This window comes from Erpetoichthys calabaricus, chromosome 13 (genome assembly GCF_900747795.2).
Source record: "Erpetoichthys calabaricus chromosome 13, fErpCal1.3, whole genome shotgun sequence".
NCBI lineage: Eukaryota > Metazoa > Chordata > Cladistia > Polypteriformes > Polypteridae > Erpetoichthys > Erpetoichthys calabaricus.
This window is the reverse complement of record NC_041406.2, coordinates 37,946,066-37,963,707: the sequence shown is the minus strand read 5'-3', so window position 1 is coordinate 37,963,707 and position 17,642 is coordinate 37,946,066. Positions and strand designations below refer to the sequence as shown.

Sequence of the window (17,642 nt, the reverse complement as noted above, 5' to 3'; positions counted from 1 at the left end):
GCAGGTCCAGCAGAGCGTCAGAGTATTAAATGAATCGAGCACGATTGTCGATGCTTTCCCTCCTTGGTGAATTGAGCGGAGATTGGAGAGGTCATCCAGGATTGGCCCTGATCCACCTACCGCTGTGAGTGAAGTGTGATGTGGTTTTGTCTGGGGTCAGCCATGATCCACCTGCAATGGATGGTCGGAGAGGTGATTGGTGGATGGGTTTTCATCCGAGTTTGACCGCGGCCCACAGGTTGGGAAACACTGCTCTATAAAGACTTTCCAGCACAGTTTTACCTCTTTTGTGACATCCAAAACATGCTGTGGTTAAATTGATTCTGTCGTGCTATATCACATGAAGCGTCAGAGAGACGAACGTCTCTTGTGTTTGTCAGGTCCAACATGTCCATTTCTCCTTGTTACTTGTGGCTGCTTTGCATGTATTCCACGTCCAGCTGGGTGTCCATGTTTGTCAGCCGTATGGAAGAAAATCAAAACTTAGGGGTGACTGGCTGGATATGTCAAACTACACGACTGTGCTGGCTCTCCAGGATTAGGCAAATGAAGTCTGCAAATGAAAATTACTGGAAAAAGCGTGTTGATGTGACTGGACCTCAAGATTGGTGGCATTTGAACCCAGGTCTCTGGAGGAGCCGTGATGCTTCAGCACTGAGCATAGCCACATTTTCTTAAGATTTAGACAGAAATGATGAAATAATGTTAAAGTCCATCTGTCTGTTCATTAAATTTCCGGGTTTGCTTTATCCCCCCCTTTGTGTCCTAGGGAGCCACAGCAAAGGGTGCACATCTCAAAATAGATGGCACATAAAAGCAAACCTGCATTTGTGTGCATATGAGAGCCTGTCCTATGACCCACAGTGGGAACTCGTTGGTTTAGTCTCCTGGATTCATGTTGGATAATTACAGCCCCAGGATCAGAAGTCTTTCTTTGCACACCCACCTTGCTACCCCCAAGTGCATTTCTGATGTGCTTTGTGTCCAGTTACAATGTCTGTTATGTGCTTCTAAGCCAGTATGACCAGCCCTGTGAGCTTTGCTGAAGTTGTGCCTTTGGCCTGAACAAAGGTGTCAGAAAAAATGTGCCGTGTCCAGATGGTAACCATTCTTCATGCTGCTTTAAATGACCCTTGAAATATTTTACAACTGCAGCATAGGGTTCAGTCTGTTTGGCTTTCATAATATTTATTTATTTCAGGTATTACGCACATCTGACAATCTCTGAAGGCTAACAGAATGTTAGGTTATGTAGCATGATGTGTGGAGTACAAGTCACAGGAGGTTCTGCTCAACCTTTATAACGCACTGGTGAGGCCTCACCTGGAGTACTGTGTGCAGTGTTGGTCTCCAGGCTACAAAAAGGATATAGCAGCACTAGAAAAGGTCCAGAGAAGAGCGACTAGGCTGATTCCAGGGCTACAGGGGTAGAATTATGAGGAAAGATTAAAAGAGCTGAGCCTTTACAGTTTAAACAAAAGATGATTAAGAGGAGACCTGACTGAAGTGTTTAAAATTATGAAGAGAATTAGTCCAGCGGATCAAGACTGTTATTTTAAAATGAGTTCATCAAGAACATGAGGACACAGTTGGAAACTTGTTAAGGGTAAATTTTGCACAAACATTAGGAAGTTTTTCTTTACACAAAGAATGATAGACACTTGGAATAAGCTGCCAAGTAGTGTGGTAGACAGTAAGACGTTGGGGACTTTCAAAACTTGACCTGATGTTTTTTTGGAAGAAATAAGTGGATAGGACTGGCGAGCTTATACAATACAACTCCACAATACTCATATAATAAACCAATACAATCATTAATCACTAATCAATAAACAATCCTCCACTCCCAGACGCGTTGCCACCCTTCCACCCAGCTCAGCTCAACGCCCTGGTCTCTCAGTCCTTTTTATAGTCTTTGACCAGGAAGTGTTTCGCCCTCTCTGTCCACGTGACTAGGAACACTTCCCGGTCAGATAAAAATCCTTTCTTCTTCACCCTAGAAGCACGTCATTCCTCCTGTCCATGTGACTTGAATGTACTTCCGGGGCGTAGGGCAAATAATCCTTGTTCCTCCCTGCAGCGTCCCCTAGCGGCCCCCATGGCATCCAGCAGGATTGGGGATAAAAACTGCATTGTCCAGAATTCCCTGCTGGCATTCGGGGCACCTCCATGCTGCAGGGAGGGCTCCACCTGGCGGCCTGGGGGTATTGGCCGGGATGACCGACCAGCCATATATCACAGTACCCTCCTCCCAGCGAAAAACCATGGTTTGGAGCGTCCAGCCCCGCGAGGGACATCTTCCTCCGAGGTGATCCAAAAGGCGGACCTCAGCGATCTCGTTGACACTCCCGTGCACACCTAGGAGGAACAGTATAAGAGTAACTATTTTGTGCAAGAAATACAGAGATGGAAATGACAAAGGGGACCCGCTGTCTTAACTCATTCTCATTCACACTCTAGTCATGAAGTGTAACAAAATAGTTGAAAAGAAATGGAAGAGGGAAAAAAAGTGAAGGACTGAGAACTACTCTTCTACAAATCATTGGGACTGCATCCTCAGAAAAAAAAAATCTACACTCTGAGAATTTCTTGATGTGGCAGAATGAAAGTTCTAACAACCCACACAATTAAAAAATAAGTTCAGTTAATGGCAAACATTGGCTTTTAACTCAGCAGTTACGACTGGACCAAAAACCTGCAACCAATGCAGCCCTCCAGGATGGAACGTGACAACCCCTGGGTGTCAATCTCAAGTTCTGGAGGGCCTCATTACTGCTGTTAATTTAACATAATATACTTACTCCGACTTGCTTTTCAGATTCTTTTTTCCTTAAAGAGCAGCCAAACACTAATGAGATGCAAAGCGAGCCAACAGATAAATTAAGGATTGTAAACTCAGCTCTTCGTGATTGTGTTAAGAGGACAGTTATACCCTTCAACTTAAATAAACTAAAGAACTCCATGATGGAGTCCATACTCTTAATAATAGAGCTTCCTAGCATTAGTGTGACACGCCTTAAAGCCAATGCTGGAATTTGTCCAGGAAATCCAGCTTTATCAGTCAGATGGGCTGTATCGGTATGAAAATGGCTAGAATCCATAAAGTCAAAAACAAACATTTATATTTATTTTAGTCTTGTAATGTTATAGAAGGGAGTACTTTCTTTGTTTTATGCCAGGGATGGGCAATGTCAATCCTGGAGAGCCGCAGTGGCTGCAAGTTTTTGTTCCAACCCAGTTTCTTATTGAGAAGTCAATTCTTGCTGATGAATCACTTATTGTTCAAATGACGTTTTTGATGTTTCATTTTTTTCATTTGATACTTGTTAAGGTTCCCCACCCTTAATTGCTTATTTCAATCTTAAACAGCTGCTTTCAGTGTTTTAATGGCTTCTTATTAGCAATAAGATGTAAATGACAAAGCAGGCAGCAGTTCCCCATCTCACTTGTTTCCATTTACATCTACAGTTAGGTCCATAAATATTTGGACAGAGTCAACTTTTTTCTAATTTTGTTTCTGTACAGTACCACAATGAATTTTAAATGAAACAACTCAGATGCAGTTGAAGTGCAGACTTTCAGCTTTAATTCAGTGGGGTGAACAAAACGATTGTATAAAAATGTGAGGCAACTAAAGCATTTTTTGAACACAATCCCTTCATTTCAGGGGCTCAAAACTAATTGGACAATTGACTCAAAGACTATTTCATGGGCAGGTGTGGGCAAGTCCGTCGTTATGTCATTATCAATTAAGCTGATAAAAGGCCTGGAGTTGATTTGAGGTGTGGTGCTTGCATGTGGAAGATTTTGCTGTGAACAGACAACATGCGGTCAAAGGAGCTCTCCATGCAGGTGAAAGAAGCCATCCTTAAGCTGCGAAAACAGAAAAAACTCATCCGAGAAATTGCTACAATATTACGAGTGGCAAAATCTACAGTTTGGTACATCCTGAGAAAGAAAGCAAGCACTGGTGAACTCAGCAACGCAAAAAGACCTGGACGTCCACGGAAGACAACAGTGGTGGATGATCGCAGAATCATTTCCATGGTGAAGAGAAACCCCTTCACAACAGCCAACCAAGTGAACAACACTCTCCAGGGGGTAGGCATATCGATATTCAAGTCTACCATAAAGAGAAGACTGCTTGAAAGTAAATACAGAGGGTGCACTGCAAGGTGCAAGCCACTCCTAAGCCTCAAGAATAGAAAGGCTAGATTGGACTTTGCTAAAGAACATCTAAAAAAGTCAGCACAGTTCTGGAAAAACATTGTTTGGACAGATGAAACCAAGATCAACCTCTACCAGAATGACGGCAAGAAAAAATTATGGAGAAAGCGTGGAACAGCTCATTATTCAAAGCATACCACATCATCTGTAAAACACGGTGGAGGCAGTGTGATGGCTTGGGCGTGCATGGCTGCCAGTGGCACTGGGACACTAGTGTTTATTGATGATGTGACACAGGACAGAAGCAGCTGAATGAATTCTGAGGTGTTCAGAGACATACTGTCTGCTCAAATCCAGCTAAATGCAGTCAAATTGATTGGGCGGCGTTTCATGATACAGATGGACAATGACCCAAAACATACAGCCAAAGCAACCCAGGAGTTTATTAAAGCAAAGAAGTTGAAAATTCTTGAATGGCCAAGTCAGTCCCCTGATCTTAACCCAATTGAGCATGCATTTCACTTGTTGAAGACTAAACTTCAGACAGAAAGGCCCACAAACAAACAGCAACTGAAAGCCCCCGCAGTAAAGGCCTGGCAGAGCATTAAAAAGGAGGAAGCCCAGCATCTGGTGATGTCAATGAGTTTAAGACTTCAGGCTGTCATTGCCAGCAAAGGGTTTTCAGCCAGGTATTAGAAATGAACATTTTATTTCCAGTTATTTAATTTGTCCAATTACTTTTGAGCCCCTGAAATGAAAGGATTGTGTTAAAAAAAGCTTTAGTTGCCTCACATTTTTATGTAATTTTTTTGTTCACCCCACTGAATTAAAGCTGAAAGTCTGCACTTCAACTGCATCTAAGTTGTTTCATTTAAAATTCATTGTGGTAATGTACAGAACCAAAATTAGAAAACAGTTGTCTCTGTCCAAATATTTATGGACCTAACTGTATGTGTGTTCATTGTTCACTGTTTGATTTAAAAAATAACTAAATTGATAAATGTAACAGACTGAAAATGACCATATATACTCATGTATAAGTCGGGTCTTGAAACCCAAAAAATCGATCATAAAATCAGACCCTGACTTATACGGCCGTTCAAAAATGCGACACTTACATTTTTTCTTTTTTACATCTTCTTGCTTCCTCCAGTCTCGCACCAGTTTCTCAGACACATCGAATTTTGTTACACCAGCGCATTTAACCAATTTCTTTCGCCATTTCAACGACGGTCACACACGTACAAATGAGAAGCAGCCAAAGGGCCTAAATAATAGTAATTCTATGCCAGACCAGGGGACGGTGGAGCGTGTTGACTGTCTCTCTCAGTCTCTTGCAGACCATTCCTGGGAAATCCCGCCTGATTCTGACACCACGGATGACGTCACTTCTGGTTCCAACACCACAGTCGATGTCACTTCCGGTTCCAGTGCCAACGATGACGCCACTTCTGGTCACGAAGACGTCACTTTCAGTTCTGGCACCAACAATGATGTCAGTTCCAGTCACGATGATGTCACTTACACTTCTGGCACCAGTGATGTAATTTCCCCTACTCTTGCTTAAAACAGCCATTTTGTCTCAAGGCCAGTCAGTTCTATTTTCGACTCTGTTCTATGCACATTGTGCTTATTTCAAATCAACTTTTTGCAGCCAAGAAACAATATATGTGTGGCTGCCCCAAACTTTTATGATACAGTATCTATGACTCATTCTTCTTACAGACTTTTAATTTAAAACCAGCTTCATGTTTTCTTCTGATTGAGCACTCCATCGTAGATAAGGGATGCTATTACGATAAACGTTTATGAGGGTGTAAGATACAACAAACACAAATCAGTGCAAACATCGCTTCAGAATAGTTTGGGTATTACCATCTGGTCACATAGGCACAATATATAGAAATAAAAGGCAGTGTGCTCCATGGTTACTCTCTCAGGTGGGACCAATGGCGTGTTTTTTCCACATTCGACTTATACGACCGACATTATAAAATACCAGAAATTATACTGTAAAATCAAGCCCCGACTTATCCGCCAGAGAACTTAAACGTGAGTATATATGGTATACGTTTTTGGCTTCAAATCATTTGGATGATATCCTTGGGAAGGAAAAAATCCTCAATATAAGAACCTTACATTGCAGACTAACAAGCCACAAAATGAAATAAGGTCTGACATTGGCAAGGATGGGTTTCTAATTAAACAATTGGGTTGGAATGACAACCTGCAGCCACTGAGGCTCTCCATTGTCCACCCCTGTTCAATGCTAATGTTTTAGCTAAACCCTTCTGCTTCATTCCATCTGAACTCAGAAGGCGGGGTTCCAAGTAGGAAGTTTCAATTGGAATTCCCCTACAAGATGGATTTCCTCCTCAGAAAGTCGTGGGAGCCTGACCAACTGCAACTTCAAAATCAAAGACGGCTGCATCGTGTGTCAAGTTGTAGCGTAATACTGTTTAATTAGTACTTCTCTCTATTTGTGTCATTAAATGAGTCACACACACAGAACTGTCCAACTTCTACCTGTGAACATGTTGATATGGTGTTGGGATATGGAAAATACTCCCATAATGGGTTATTATCAACTGGATTTTTAATTGTCTGTATTCCAAAATAGCAAGCACAACAGGTTTTCCTGGAGGCGTCTGCATTGTTTTTCTGACATGTGGAATGCAGTCATCTTGGGTGTCATGTCATTCCCAGCTCTGATATCTGAGATAAATGGAATGCAGCCCAAGTATCACTGTATTGTTGAAAAGGACCACTTTAAATTTTAATACTATCAGGAGCATAAATCATAGAGTAAACAGTCAAGTTAGTGGTGAGGGTGCGTGGAAACACTCCAGTACAAATACTAAAATGAGGAGGTAAACATTTTCAAAAAAGAAAAACAAAACAATATTTTAATTTAAAGTAACACTCTCCACTGCATCTCCAGTACCATTTTGAACAATGCTGCACATCCACTCTTTGACACACTAACACTGAGGACTTTCAAATTTGATGGGGGCTTCATAATACCAACGGCGATACACCTGTGTAATGTCTCACTGGAACTGTGACAATCAAATCAGAAGTTCTTTTCCTCTTTAGTTTTCTTTCCTCTTAGCAGAGGTGTGAACAGAACATCATGTGTGGGTGGGCGTTTGGCTTGTCTGGGGGGGCAAAAAATATCCATCCATCCATTCCCATTTTTGTAGGGGGGTCAAATAATAATAACAACATAGTTATATAAAACATATTAAAGCAAAAATTGTGGAATAAATCATTACCTATTGTTCAATAAAATTAACAGAGGCAATGGAACTTGTATTATTATTTTTTGTGAACAAATATAGAACTACATCTACAAGGTAAATATCAATAAAGTCAAATGTATACAACATATGAGAGCAAGAACAGAAACGTGGCTTATTGTAGTCATGGGAGGCTATAGGACATCAGTTTCCAGTGTTATCATGGATATTATCTACAGGACCAGTCTGCGGTTACTCTTGGCAAATTCTGAAATAAATTCATTCATGTCTAGATTTTCTGTGATGTTTTTCTCATGTGCCAGAATGACTGAATTTCTCTTCCTTGAATGCAGCATTGTTCGGCCGAGTGGAGTGAGAATGCGGTTCAAAGTAGAGAAAGAGCTTTCTTATGCAGCTGAAGACACACCAATGATGGGTGCTGTGATGCAGACATGGCTCTGACGTGCAGGATACTAGACACGTGTTTGTGGAAGCCGCCACCGTCTTCTTCTAGAGCTTTTTTCCAATTAGTGTAGCCGTGTTTGGTGAATATGTCCTTGCGGTCCGAATTGGAAACACTAAATTTGTGGCAGGCAAAGCAAAAGCTGCCATCACGGACAACAGAATATTCAAGCCATGGTCGAGACTGATACCAGCTTGCACTAAAACATCTGAGTGTCTTTCCGAATGCGTGCTTGGGATAATTAATTAAAATGGGCTGGGATGGGCTATCCATATTTAAGTCAGGCAGACCGGACTGTATATTTTGTTGAAGGCAGAGGTTTGGAGTACCCGACACGGGCGCAGAGCTGGAGGATTGTGTAGGCTTATCTACATCTTTTGGAGTTTCAGTTTCCCGTGAAGTGAAGTTTCAGTTCCCGATGTGGGTGCTCTGTGCTCCATGTTGGTAGCAGCGGTGCAACCATGGACAGAGGGACAGAGGTTGAAGATGTCTGCTTTTTAATAAGCCGCCTATGCATAGCCTTTGGTGTTACCAACCAGAAAATAAAAGAAGAATGGAACATATACGCTGTTTTAATTAAAGAATGCGGTCAACAGGTTCAAAACGTGCTGCGAAGTGAACTGTGAGCAGCACGGTGCCTGTCTAGTGGAGGAGACACTGACGGATACGCCCCAAATTCAAACGGGCCGATAGGAAAGCAACTCAGTTTTGAAAATCAAATGTTATTCTTCTCCAGAGTTTTCATTCACAGACAGAGCATTTCGCAGGGGGGGCACGGCTTGTCTCTGGGGGGGCAGTGCCCATCCCAGCCCCCCCGTGGTCACGCCTCTGCCTCTTAGTCCTTGTCCTGGGTATGATGTTAAACTGCATCTGTTCTGTAAACGGTCCTCCAACTTACAGGGAAATCTTGGGGGTTGGTGGCAGGATTGGCACTCCAGTCACTGTAAAAAAAAAAAACTTCACACAGCTCTTAAACAATAGACAGGACTCCTTTCTGCTCTCCATGGGTGTAGCTCTGCTGCAGCCTCCCATAGGAAGGGGATGGGGGAAAGCCCTCTGAAGCCTCATCCCCAGAAGAGTTAAAACCCCAGAGAGCCAATGATGTCAGGCCTGTTGGGGATTGGAATTGGTGTGGTGCTGAGGCATTGCCTACTGCAGGGCAGTACTCAGTTCCCAATTTGAGGCGGCCCATTCCAGGTAGACGTGTGAAACATTTTTGTCTCTATGGCACGTTGAGCATTTTTATCTGCTGTCCGAGGAGCTTTGTAAACTCCACATTTCAGTGGTAGCACTCTCTGAGGTGCGTGGACCTGGGTCTGGCCAGATCTTTGTAGGTGGGTACAATTTTTAATGGTGTGGTTGCTCTGATGTTACACTTGAAGAGTAGCTGTTGCTGTGGTGGATCAGCTCGTGATGGTGTCTGATGTCACTCCTTTCAATGAGCGTATTATGAGACTCAGATTACGGCACTCCCTGGGTGCCTTGTCTGTTGTCTCAGTATATGCTCCAACTACAATGACTGATTTCTCAGTGAGGGAGACATTTTATTCACAACTTCGCTCTGTGGTTGGTAGTTGCCAGTGAGGTGACACTCCTCTGGTCATGGGAGATTTCATTGTGACCACTGGCACTGACAGGGCTGGCTATGAGGATTGTGTCGGTCCACATGTGTCTGGTGGCCTTCGTGAAAGTGGCTCCATGTTCCATGACTTTGTAAAAGGTCAGGGGCTGCGAATTGCTAGATACTGGTTCCAGCGCCCTGAGCCGCATCGTTGGACTTGATACTCCAATACTGGTGGTGCGGTGAAGGAGATTGATCACATCCTCGTGAGCAGACGCTTGTGGCTCTTATAAAACTACACGATCTACAGAAGTGCCCAGTTTGTGAATTCTGACCACAAATTTGTTGTTGGTACTCTGAAGATCCAAATTAGGTCCAGTAGGCTGCCACTTACTGGAAAAAAGTGGCTGGACCTGGCCAGACTCCAAGATCAGGCTGTTTCTAATGGGTTTCCACAAAGTTTGTGTGAAGAACTTACAGACTTGGATGCAGCTACCAATCCTAAAGTGATGTAGGAGACCTTCCATGATAAGACCCTGAAGGTTGCCAAGGTTTGTGTTTGTGTTACCGTTGTTCCCAGAAGGAAGTGTTTCATCTTTCAGGGCACCCTAGACATTATCGAGAGGTGTCGCAGCACGCGGCTGGATGGCAACTTTGGTCTGTATTGGGAACTGAGAAGGATGGATGTGAGGGCTCCGAGGGCAGATAAGGAGGCATTTGTTAGAGGAATCTGTGAGCAAGTGCCACACCATCTATGGTTTAGTGACCCACGTCGTGCTTACAGAGGTATTGAAGCATTACGCACTTATGAATCTGTTCCTCAAAGAGTCACAGTCAGAGTGAGGTGATGGAACGGTCCTTATCGATGACGCTACAATTGTGACCTGCTAGGATGGCTACTTTGAGCAGCTGTTTAAAGCTGATCCTCAGACTAGGACATTGGACATTTCTGGGTCCACAGTTGTGAAGTCCAGTGGCTGTGGGGCATCTGTTGGCAAAAAAAAGATCTTGACTTTGCTGATGATGCTGTGATCTTTGCTGAGTCAATGGAGGCTCTGATCGGGGCTCTCGAGAGACTGAGTGAGGAGTCTGAGTGTCTGGGCTTGCGAGTGTCCTGGATAAAAACCAAGATCCAGGCCTTCAATGACCTCTTGGGCACAGCCATCAGCAGTGTGTCTGTTTGTGGAGAGAGTGTTGACCTTGTTGAGAGGTTTACTTACCTTGGCAGTGACATTCATGTCTCTGGTGACTCTTCCTATGAAGTCAGTAGATGGATTGGGTGAGGATGGGGGGGCAGTAGGTCGCTGAAAAGGGGTGTGTGGCACTCCAGATATCTTTGCACAAGGATGAAGGTCTTTAGAGTCCTGGTGCTTCCTGTTTTGCTATATAGTTGTAAGACTTGGAAATTACCCAATGACCTGAGACAAAAGACTAGATTCCTTTGGTACTGGGTCTCTTCGGAGAATCCTTGGGTACCGTTGGTTTGACTTTGTGTTGAACGACTGGTTGCTCACGGAGTCCCGAATGAGGCACATTACCTGCATTGTGAGGGAGCATCAGTTACGGCACTACGGCCATGTGGCGCGATTCCCTGATTGTGATGTGGCTCATAGGATCCTCATTGTTGAGGACCTGGGTGGCTGGACCAGGCCACGGAGATACTCACGTAACTCCTGGCTGCAGCAGATAGATTGTCATTTCCAAGGGTTGGGACTGGACTGCACTGGTCTGCCTGGGGGTTGCCAACCACGATCCCGACCTGTTTCATCGTGTGCATCTGCAGAACTAACTGTCAAATCTCACACACATACAGAATGTAACAAAGATGATAGTTAACATTGTAATAATGAATCAGAAAATTCTCGACCTATTGAAGCAAATGAAAGAAACCTCAGACTGACAATGTGCAAGGGTCTTAAATTAAATTTATAAAATTGTGTTTTTTTGTCAGCATTTTCTATTTTATGGGCACTGCAATTCTGGGACCTGGTCTATTACATCATGGTGTCAGGTGCTATGAAGCGTGTCTCTAGTAATGAAGCAATTAACGTCATTGCTGCAATAATACGCTCGTATAAAAAGGGCACATCAGAAACGTCATTATCTCAAATTGTGGATATCTCTAAAAAAGAACCTTTCCTGTGAGATGTCTGTATATTCCAAGTGCATTAGAATTCATGGCTCTTGACTTGTTACTTTTATTTTTTAAAATAATTGTTTGATTAGGGTGCAGTGGCAGATTTCGCAACTTTTTAGTGAGTTGTCACCAAATGTGTGTTCTTGTTTGAGAATAAGGCCTGGCCCCATGACTCAACTTAAAAGGCAGTAATTACCTGTCATTAATAATTTCATTAAACACATAAATAACTGTGTACATGCAGTAGGTATAACCTTTAAAACACCAAACACCAGACAGGCCACATTTTTAAGTTTCACAATAATATTCTTTATGACTCCCAAGTGTGCAGAAATGACACACCTGTATCGTCAGTCCTTTTAATCTTTTTGACTAATCAGCTAGTGACACTTCAGTGTGACAGTCAAGGCTGGACAGCGAGTGGCAATGGCTAGTTTTATGAACTGTAGATTTTAATCTAGTGCACCCTAGGCAAGGTGTACCAAGATGAAATATGTTCACTTCAGCCTTTCTTAGAATCAAATTTTTCAGAACATTGTGCACTGCACATGTGCAATAGAATTGAAACCTGCTCAAAAGAATTAATAGCACTAGGGGAAAAACGGTTCAAAAAGTTTCCAGCTTTTGTCTTTATATGATTTTATTGTGAGCTGGGGTTTAAAAAGCATGTGTAGCCTTTCAGGGAAAACTCAGAGCTACTCCATGTTGGATGTCACAACAGTCAACAGCAAATGTAAATTATCATTACTTACTCAAATCTTTAGTTTCAAGGCCACACTGGGGGTTGCAAATGAGGTCAACAAAGAGTCAAGAAGATGAAAGGACTGGTGATGGGGAGCAGTGCAGAGTATAACGACTGAAGGCGCCATTGATGTGGTTGAGAAACAGCCAGAGTTTCATCCCTGGCTCACTCTATCTTTTTACGAGGGAGAATCAAAAGGTAAAGGCAACTTACCCTTTAATACCGGTAAGCATGAGCAGATGAGCCTAACAGTTCTATCATTTCTTAACATATCCCCACTGCAAGTCGACGCACTTCTTGTATTGTTCCTCAGACGTCTTTATTCCTTGAAAGAAGAGGCTTTTGGTTATTTCCAAATCCAGGTCAGCACCGCTTCCTTAACCTTAAGATCTGCGATGTCGATGGGGGCTTGTATGCGCAATGTTGATGGTCGACTAGATCGAGCTTCATCGGTTACATTTGTTCTTCTCATTTTAAACTTTTCTGCCCGTTCATAAGCTGTCTGTTGATTCATGTTGTTTTCACTTCTATACTGAGCCAACATCTTTCAGTGAACTTCAGCAGCTTTCACTCCCTCTGCCCAAAGAAATCTCACTACAGCGCATTGTTCACCAATGGTGCAGTCCTGCAGCGGCATGTCCATGTTCATTTGACCTTGGCTTCATCTAGACTAGACTAATAGCAAGGGGCCAAGCTGCGCATATTCGAACTACCCACAAGCCATTGCAAATGTGTTTTTCTACTTCAGCTTTTACCCATTGTGGTTACTGTGTAATTTTCAAATTGCATTTACTTTTTGATTTACTTGTATTTATGTTGCTTTCTACATTTTATGTTGTAAACGTTGTTTCTTTGTATATTATTTCTTAATGAACAGTTTCTGTACATCACTGTCTTATGTTAACCCTTTCGGCCCTGGATTTTCTGTTTTTATGGGAAAAATTATTTTGTGAGATATTCTACCTTTGGGGTGTCTAGGAAGCTCAAAAATGAAAAAAACTAAAAATATATATCACTATTATTATTATTATCTGCTTGAGGAAATAAAATTGAAAGTGGAGCTACTTACTATGTGGTGCACAGAAGCATCCATTTTCACTTTGGTGTTTCGTGCACTGTATGCCACCAGGCGGCACCCAAAGCAACTGCCACTTCTCTCCAGTCTGCACTAATAGTAGCACGCCCGGTTCCAATTCCTGCAAACGTACCTGTGCTTCACAAAAAAGGCTGCATATATGTAGTAATAATAGGACGTCAGGGCGTTAAAAGGGTTAATATTACTTACTATCTGTGTTATATGCCTTGCGCACTTTAAGTGGAGCCAATGGAGGTGGGGCTGCCCCAACACTGCAAATGAAGGGCCGTCTTCATCCTTTACTTGAGGACTGAGCAGTTTGAGTCCCTTGCATCAGCATTTGCTAATCTCTTCTCTTGTCTGGCTCTATTTGTGGATTTTGAACTGTAAGTACTTTTATTTTGTTTTTATGCCAAAGAACTTTGTCTTTGTTAAAGGATAAGACTTTTGGATTACAGATGGGGATTGGACTAGAAGCTGCTGGTTTGACAGGTTGAGAGGCAATATGAAAACCATCGCTAAAATGGTAAAACATTTGAAAACATCCCCATCCTTCCACTTTTTTTTTTTTTAATTTATACAATTTAATGTGTCAGTGTACACCAAAATTAAAGCATAGAAAGTGAGACTTGCTTACTTTAATGAATGTTGCTCTGTGAGGTACCTACCATGTATGTCTGTCTTCCACTGCTAATTCCCTTTCCCTCACCATTATGGTAGCAACATATAGTGCGGTATTGTCCAAATAACGCTTCAGACGATGTAGCAACAGTTTGTTCCAATGCTCTTTTATATGGACTTAGAGAGCCCAGACACCCTGCGGAGGAAACTCATTTCAGCCGCTTGTATTCACGATCTCGTTCTTTCAGTCACTACCCATAGTTCATGACCATAGGTGAGGGTAGGAACATAGATCGACTGGTAAATTGAGAGCTTCGCCTTGCGGCTCAGCTCCTTTTTCACCACGACAGACCGATGCAGAGCCTGCATTACTGCGGATGCCGCACCGATCCGCCTGTCGATCTCCCGCTCCATTCTTCCCTCACTCGTGAACAAGACCCCGAGATACTTGAACTCCTCCACTTGAGGCAGGATCTCGCCTCCCACCCTGAGAGGGCACTCCACTCTTTTCCGGCTGAGGACCATGGTCTCGGATTTGGAGGTGCTGATTCCCATCCTAGCCGCTTCACACTCAGCTGCGAACCGATCCAGAGAGGGCTGAAGATCACGACCTGATGAAGCAAACAGGACAACATCATCTGCAAAAACCAGTGACCCAATCCTGAGTCCACCAAACTGTAGCCCCTCAACACCCTGGCTATGCCTAGAACTGGAGTCAGGAGATGGAAAACCTCGAGTCCAATCAAAGTAAGCATTTTGTTTGCTGTTCACAAATTGCCTGGTGATGTGAAGCAATGCCTTGCAAAAAAGAGATCTCGGAAGAGCCTATGATCAAGAATTGTCAATTTGTTTAAAGCTGCAAAAAGGCTAGAAAGAATTTTTAAAGAGTTTAGATATTCATCAGTCCACAACTGGACAAACTGTTTATAAATGGAGACTATTTAGTATTGTGGCTGTGCCAGGCCGACTTGAAAGGCACAACACAGAATGCTCAATGTGATAAGAAGAAACCCCTAGAGTAACAGTTAACGGTTTGAAGGAATCACTACAACAGGTAAACATCTTTGTTAACGAGTCAACCATACGTAAAGCATTGAACAGACATGGTGTCTACGGTAGGACACAAAGGAGAAAGCTGCTACTTCTGAAAAACACATTGTTGCTTGCCTGAAGTTTGCCAAAGTCCACCTTGAAACCTCACAAAGCCACTGGGAAAATGTTTTCTTGACTGAAGACACTAAAGTTGAATTTTCCTGGAACAATATAGAGTAGTACAAAAAGGGCACCACGTACCAACATGAAAACAACCCAGTGATAACGGAATATGGTGGGAGTATTATGATTTGGGGTTGCTTTGCTGACTTGGAGTCCAGAAAGTTTTCCATCATGAAAGGGAAAATGACTTCCCGAGTTTATCAAGGTATCCAACAAGACAATTTCATGGTGGCTGTCTGCCAACTGAGGCTCAGCAGAAGTTGGGTGAGGCAGCAGGACAATGACCCCAGACACTGAAGTATACTGAACGGCTTCAAGATAAGAAAATACACATTTAGAAGGTTCCCAGTAAAAGCTCAGACCTTAAACCAGTAGAGATGCTGTGGAAATACAACAAAGAGAGGTGTTAACACCTGACATCAGTAGAATATGGCTGACCAGAAACATTTATGTAAGGAAGAATGGTCCATGATTCCCCCTGAATATTATATACTGTAGGTCAGATCAGCAACTATCGGGAGTACTTTCTAGAAGTTATTGCTACAAAGCAAATTGAGCAGTTATTAAATTCAAGGGTTCACTTCCTTTTCCCACAGGACACTAGGAATGTTTGATGGGTGTGCTCAATAAAGACATGATAAACTATATTTGCGTGTGTATGATTAGCATATTGTGCCTGATCAGATTATATGACCAATTAATGCAGAAAACCAGATAAGTCCATCATTATCAACAGATAATGTTAAATTTGTGATACATTTCTGAGTACATACATTTCCTCCATACATGCAAAAGTTGAATTACATTTTCACTCAATATTTAAAGACAGTTCTCAGATTTCATTGATCCCATCAGTGCAGAGTTCTCAAATAGAAATGTAAGAGTGACACTGAATCACGCACTAGAGGGATAGTATTCATAACAAGTGACATGGGGACAGGTTGTGCTCCAAATTCAAAACTGAGAGAACATATTAATAAGCGTCATCTTGGAGAGACAATGATGGCATTATATGGCAAGGAGTGGCTAATCAAAAGAATTTTTCCCTTAGGTGGGGACAGCACATGCCAGAGAATGTTGTTCGTACACAAGAGACAAAGCCTTCTCCCACACTGAGCAAAGCTAAGAGTTTGCTTAAGATAATTTTAATTAACAAACTGAATATTTATTTAATAATTAGCAATTATTATTCATCTCTCTATTATAATAAAAAAATCCTAGGAGGAGATGAGACTTTTTAGCCTGGGACGAGACGTGATTAGGGTTAGGCTTAGGGTTAGGGTTAGAGAGACACTTTCACGTTCCGCAAGACAAGACTTTGTGCCAAGAGATTTAACCAATGCCTGGGGCAGGAAATAAAAGCCAAAGAGTAGATGACAAAGTAGAACATCGTAACGAATTCAAAAACGTTGGCGCGATACACCTGCAGAGCAGGTTAGAGATAATGAAAGTACTAAAACTCAAAAGTATCAAAAAAATAATAATAAAGATTGCATTAGCGCAAACTTATTATAGCGGAAATTATTACTCAGTGAAATAATGGAACAGTCAAAAGAGATCAAATATATTGTTTGGATTTAAACTTTAAGAGGGAGACTTGTAGATCGTCTAATTTGTGTTGCCATCAGGGAAAAACTATTAGTGTTTCTTCCCAATGAAGAGGCATATCTGTGAGAATTAAAAGATTTGTTGTCTGGTGAAAGTGAACTTCACATATGCGAGCGGCAGAGACGCAAATTGGCTGGTGCGTAGTGCAGGCTGGGGGGGTTGGTGAGCGAAGAGAGCAGGGGGGCAAAGCCCCCTAGTATCTATATATATAATTCACTAAGGCAAGACAACCATGGAAAGCACGCCGGAAGGGGCGTGGATTCACTAAACCGCCGACAAGTAAGACGCCAATGGCGCACGCAGGAAGGAGCCACGCCCACCAACTCTTAGACCATTGGATACGACGAAAGAATCACAGAGCCACGCCCACCAACTCGGACGCGACGCCAAGGGAAACATGCCGTCATTTCTGTTTGTCTGTGCCACAGTACACTTGCAGCTCTGAGCCACGTTGACTTTTCATTAGTCAACCTCAGTGGAACCTTGGTTCACACAGAGGCAGCGCCAGAGAGAGACAGAGGCACACACAGGCAGCGCGATAGAGAGTGCCGTGCACACACAGGCAGCGCCAGAGAGACAGAGTGGCGCACACACACACACACACACACACACAGAGGCAACGCCAGAGAGAGACAGAGACACACACAGGCAGCGGAAGAGAGAGCCGCGCAATCCTTTAAAACTGAAGTTAAAACACAATGAAGGAAGCAGTCTTTAAAAACCAATAAGCCCTGTGCCTCTTTTTCATTAGCGTCTCACCTGCTTCAGGCCCTGCAACAGTCGAGACGCTCTCTCTGCAGCTGACCTTCTCTGT

General features: G+C 42.8%; 1 protein-coding gene across 1 annotated transcript in view; it reads right to left on the bottom strand.

Moving 5' to 3' along the window:
* Nucleotides 1-3,753: 3,753 nt before the first annotated feature.
* Nucleotides 3,754-17,642, bottom strand: part of LOC127530089 (uncharacterized) — a 123,558-nt gene continuing 109,669 nt past the window's right edge. Inside the window, exon 2 of the mRNA XM_051935963.1 lies at nucleotides 3,754-3,873. Coding sequence (XP_051791923.1) covers nucleotides 3,832-3,873 — 42 coding nt within the window. The 3' untranslated portion in view covers nucleotides 3,754-3,831. The remainder of the gene's footprint in view (nucleotides 3,874-17,642) is intronic.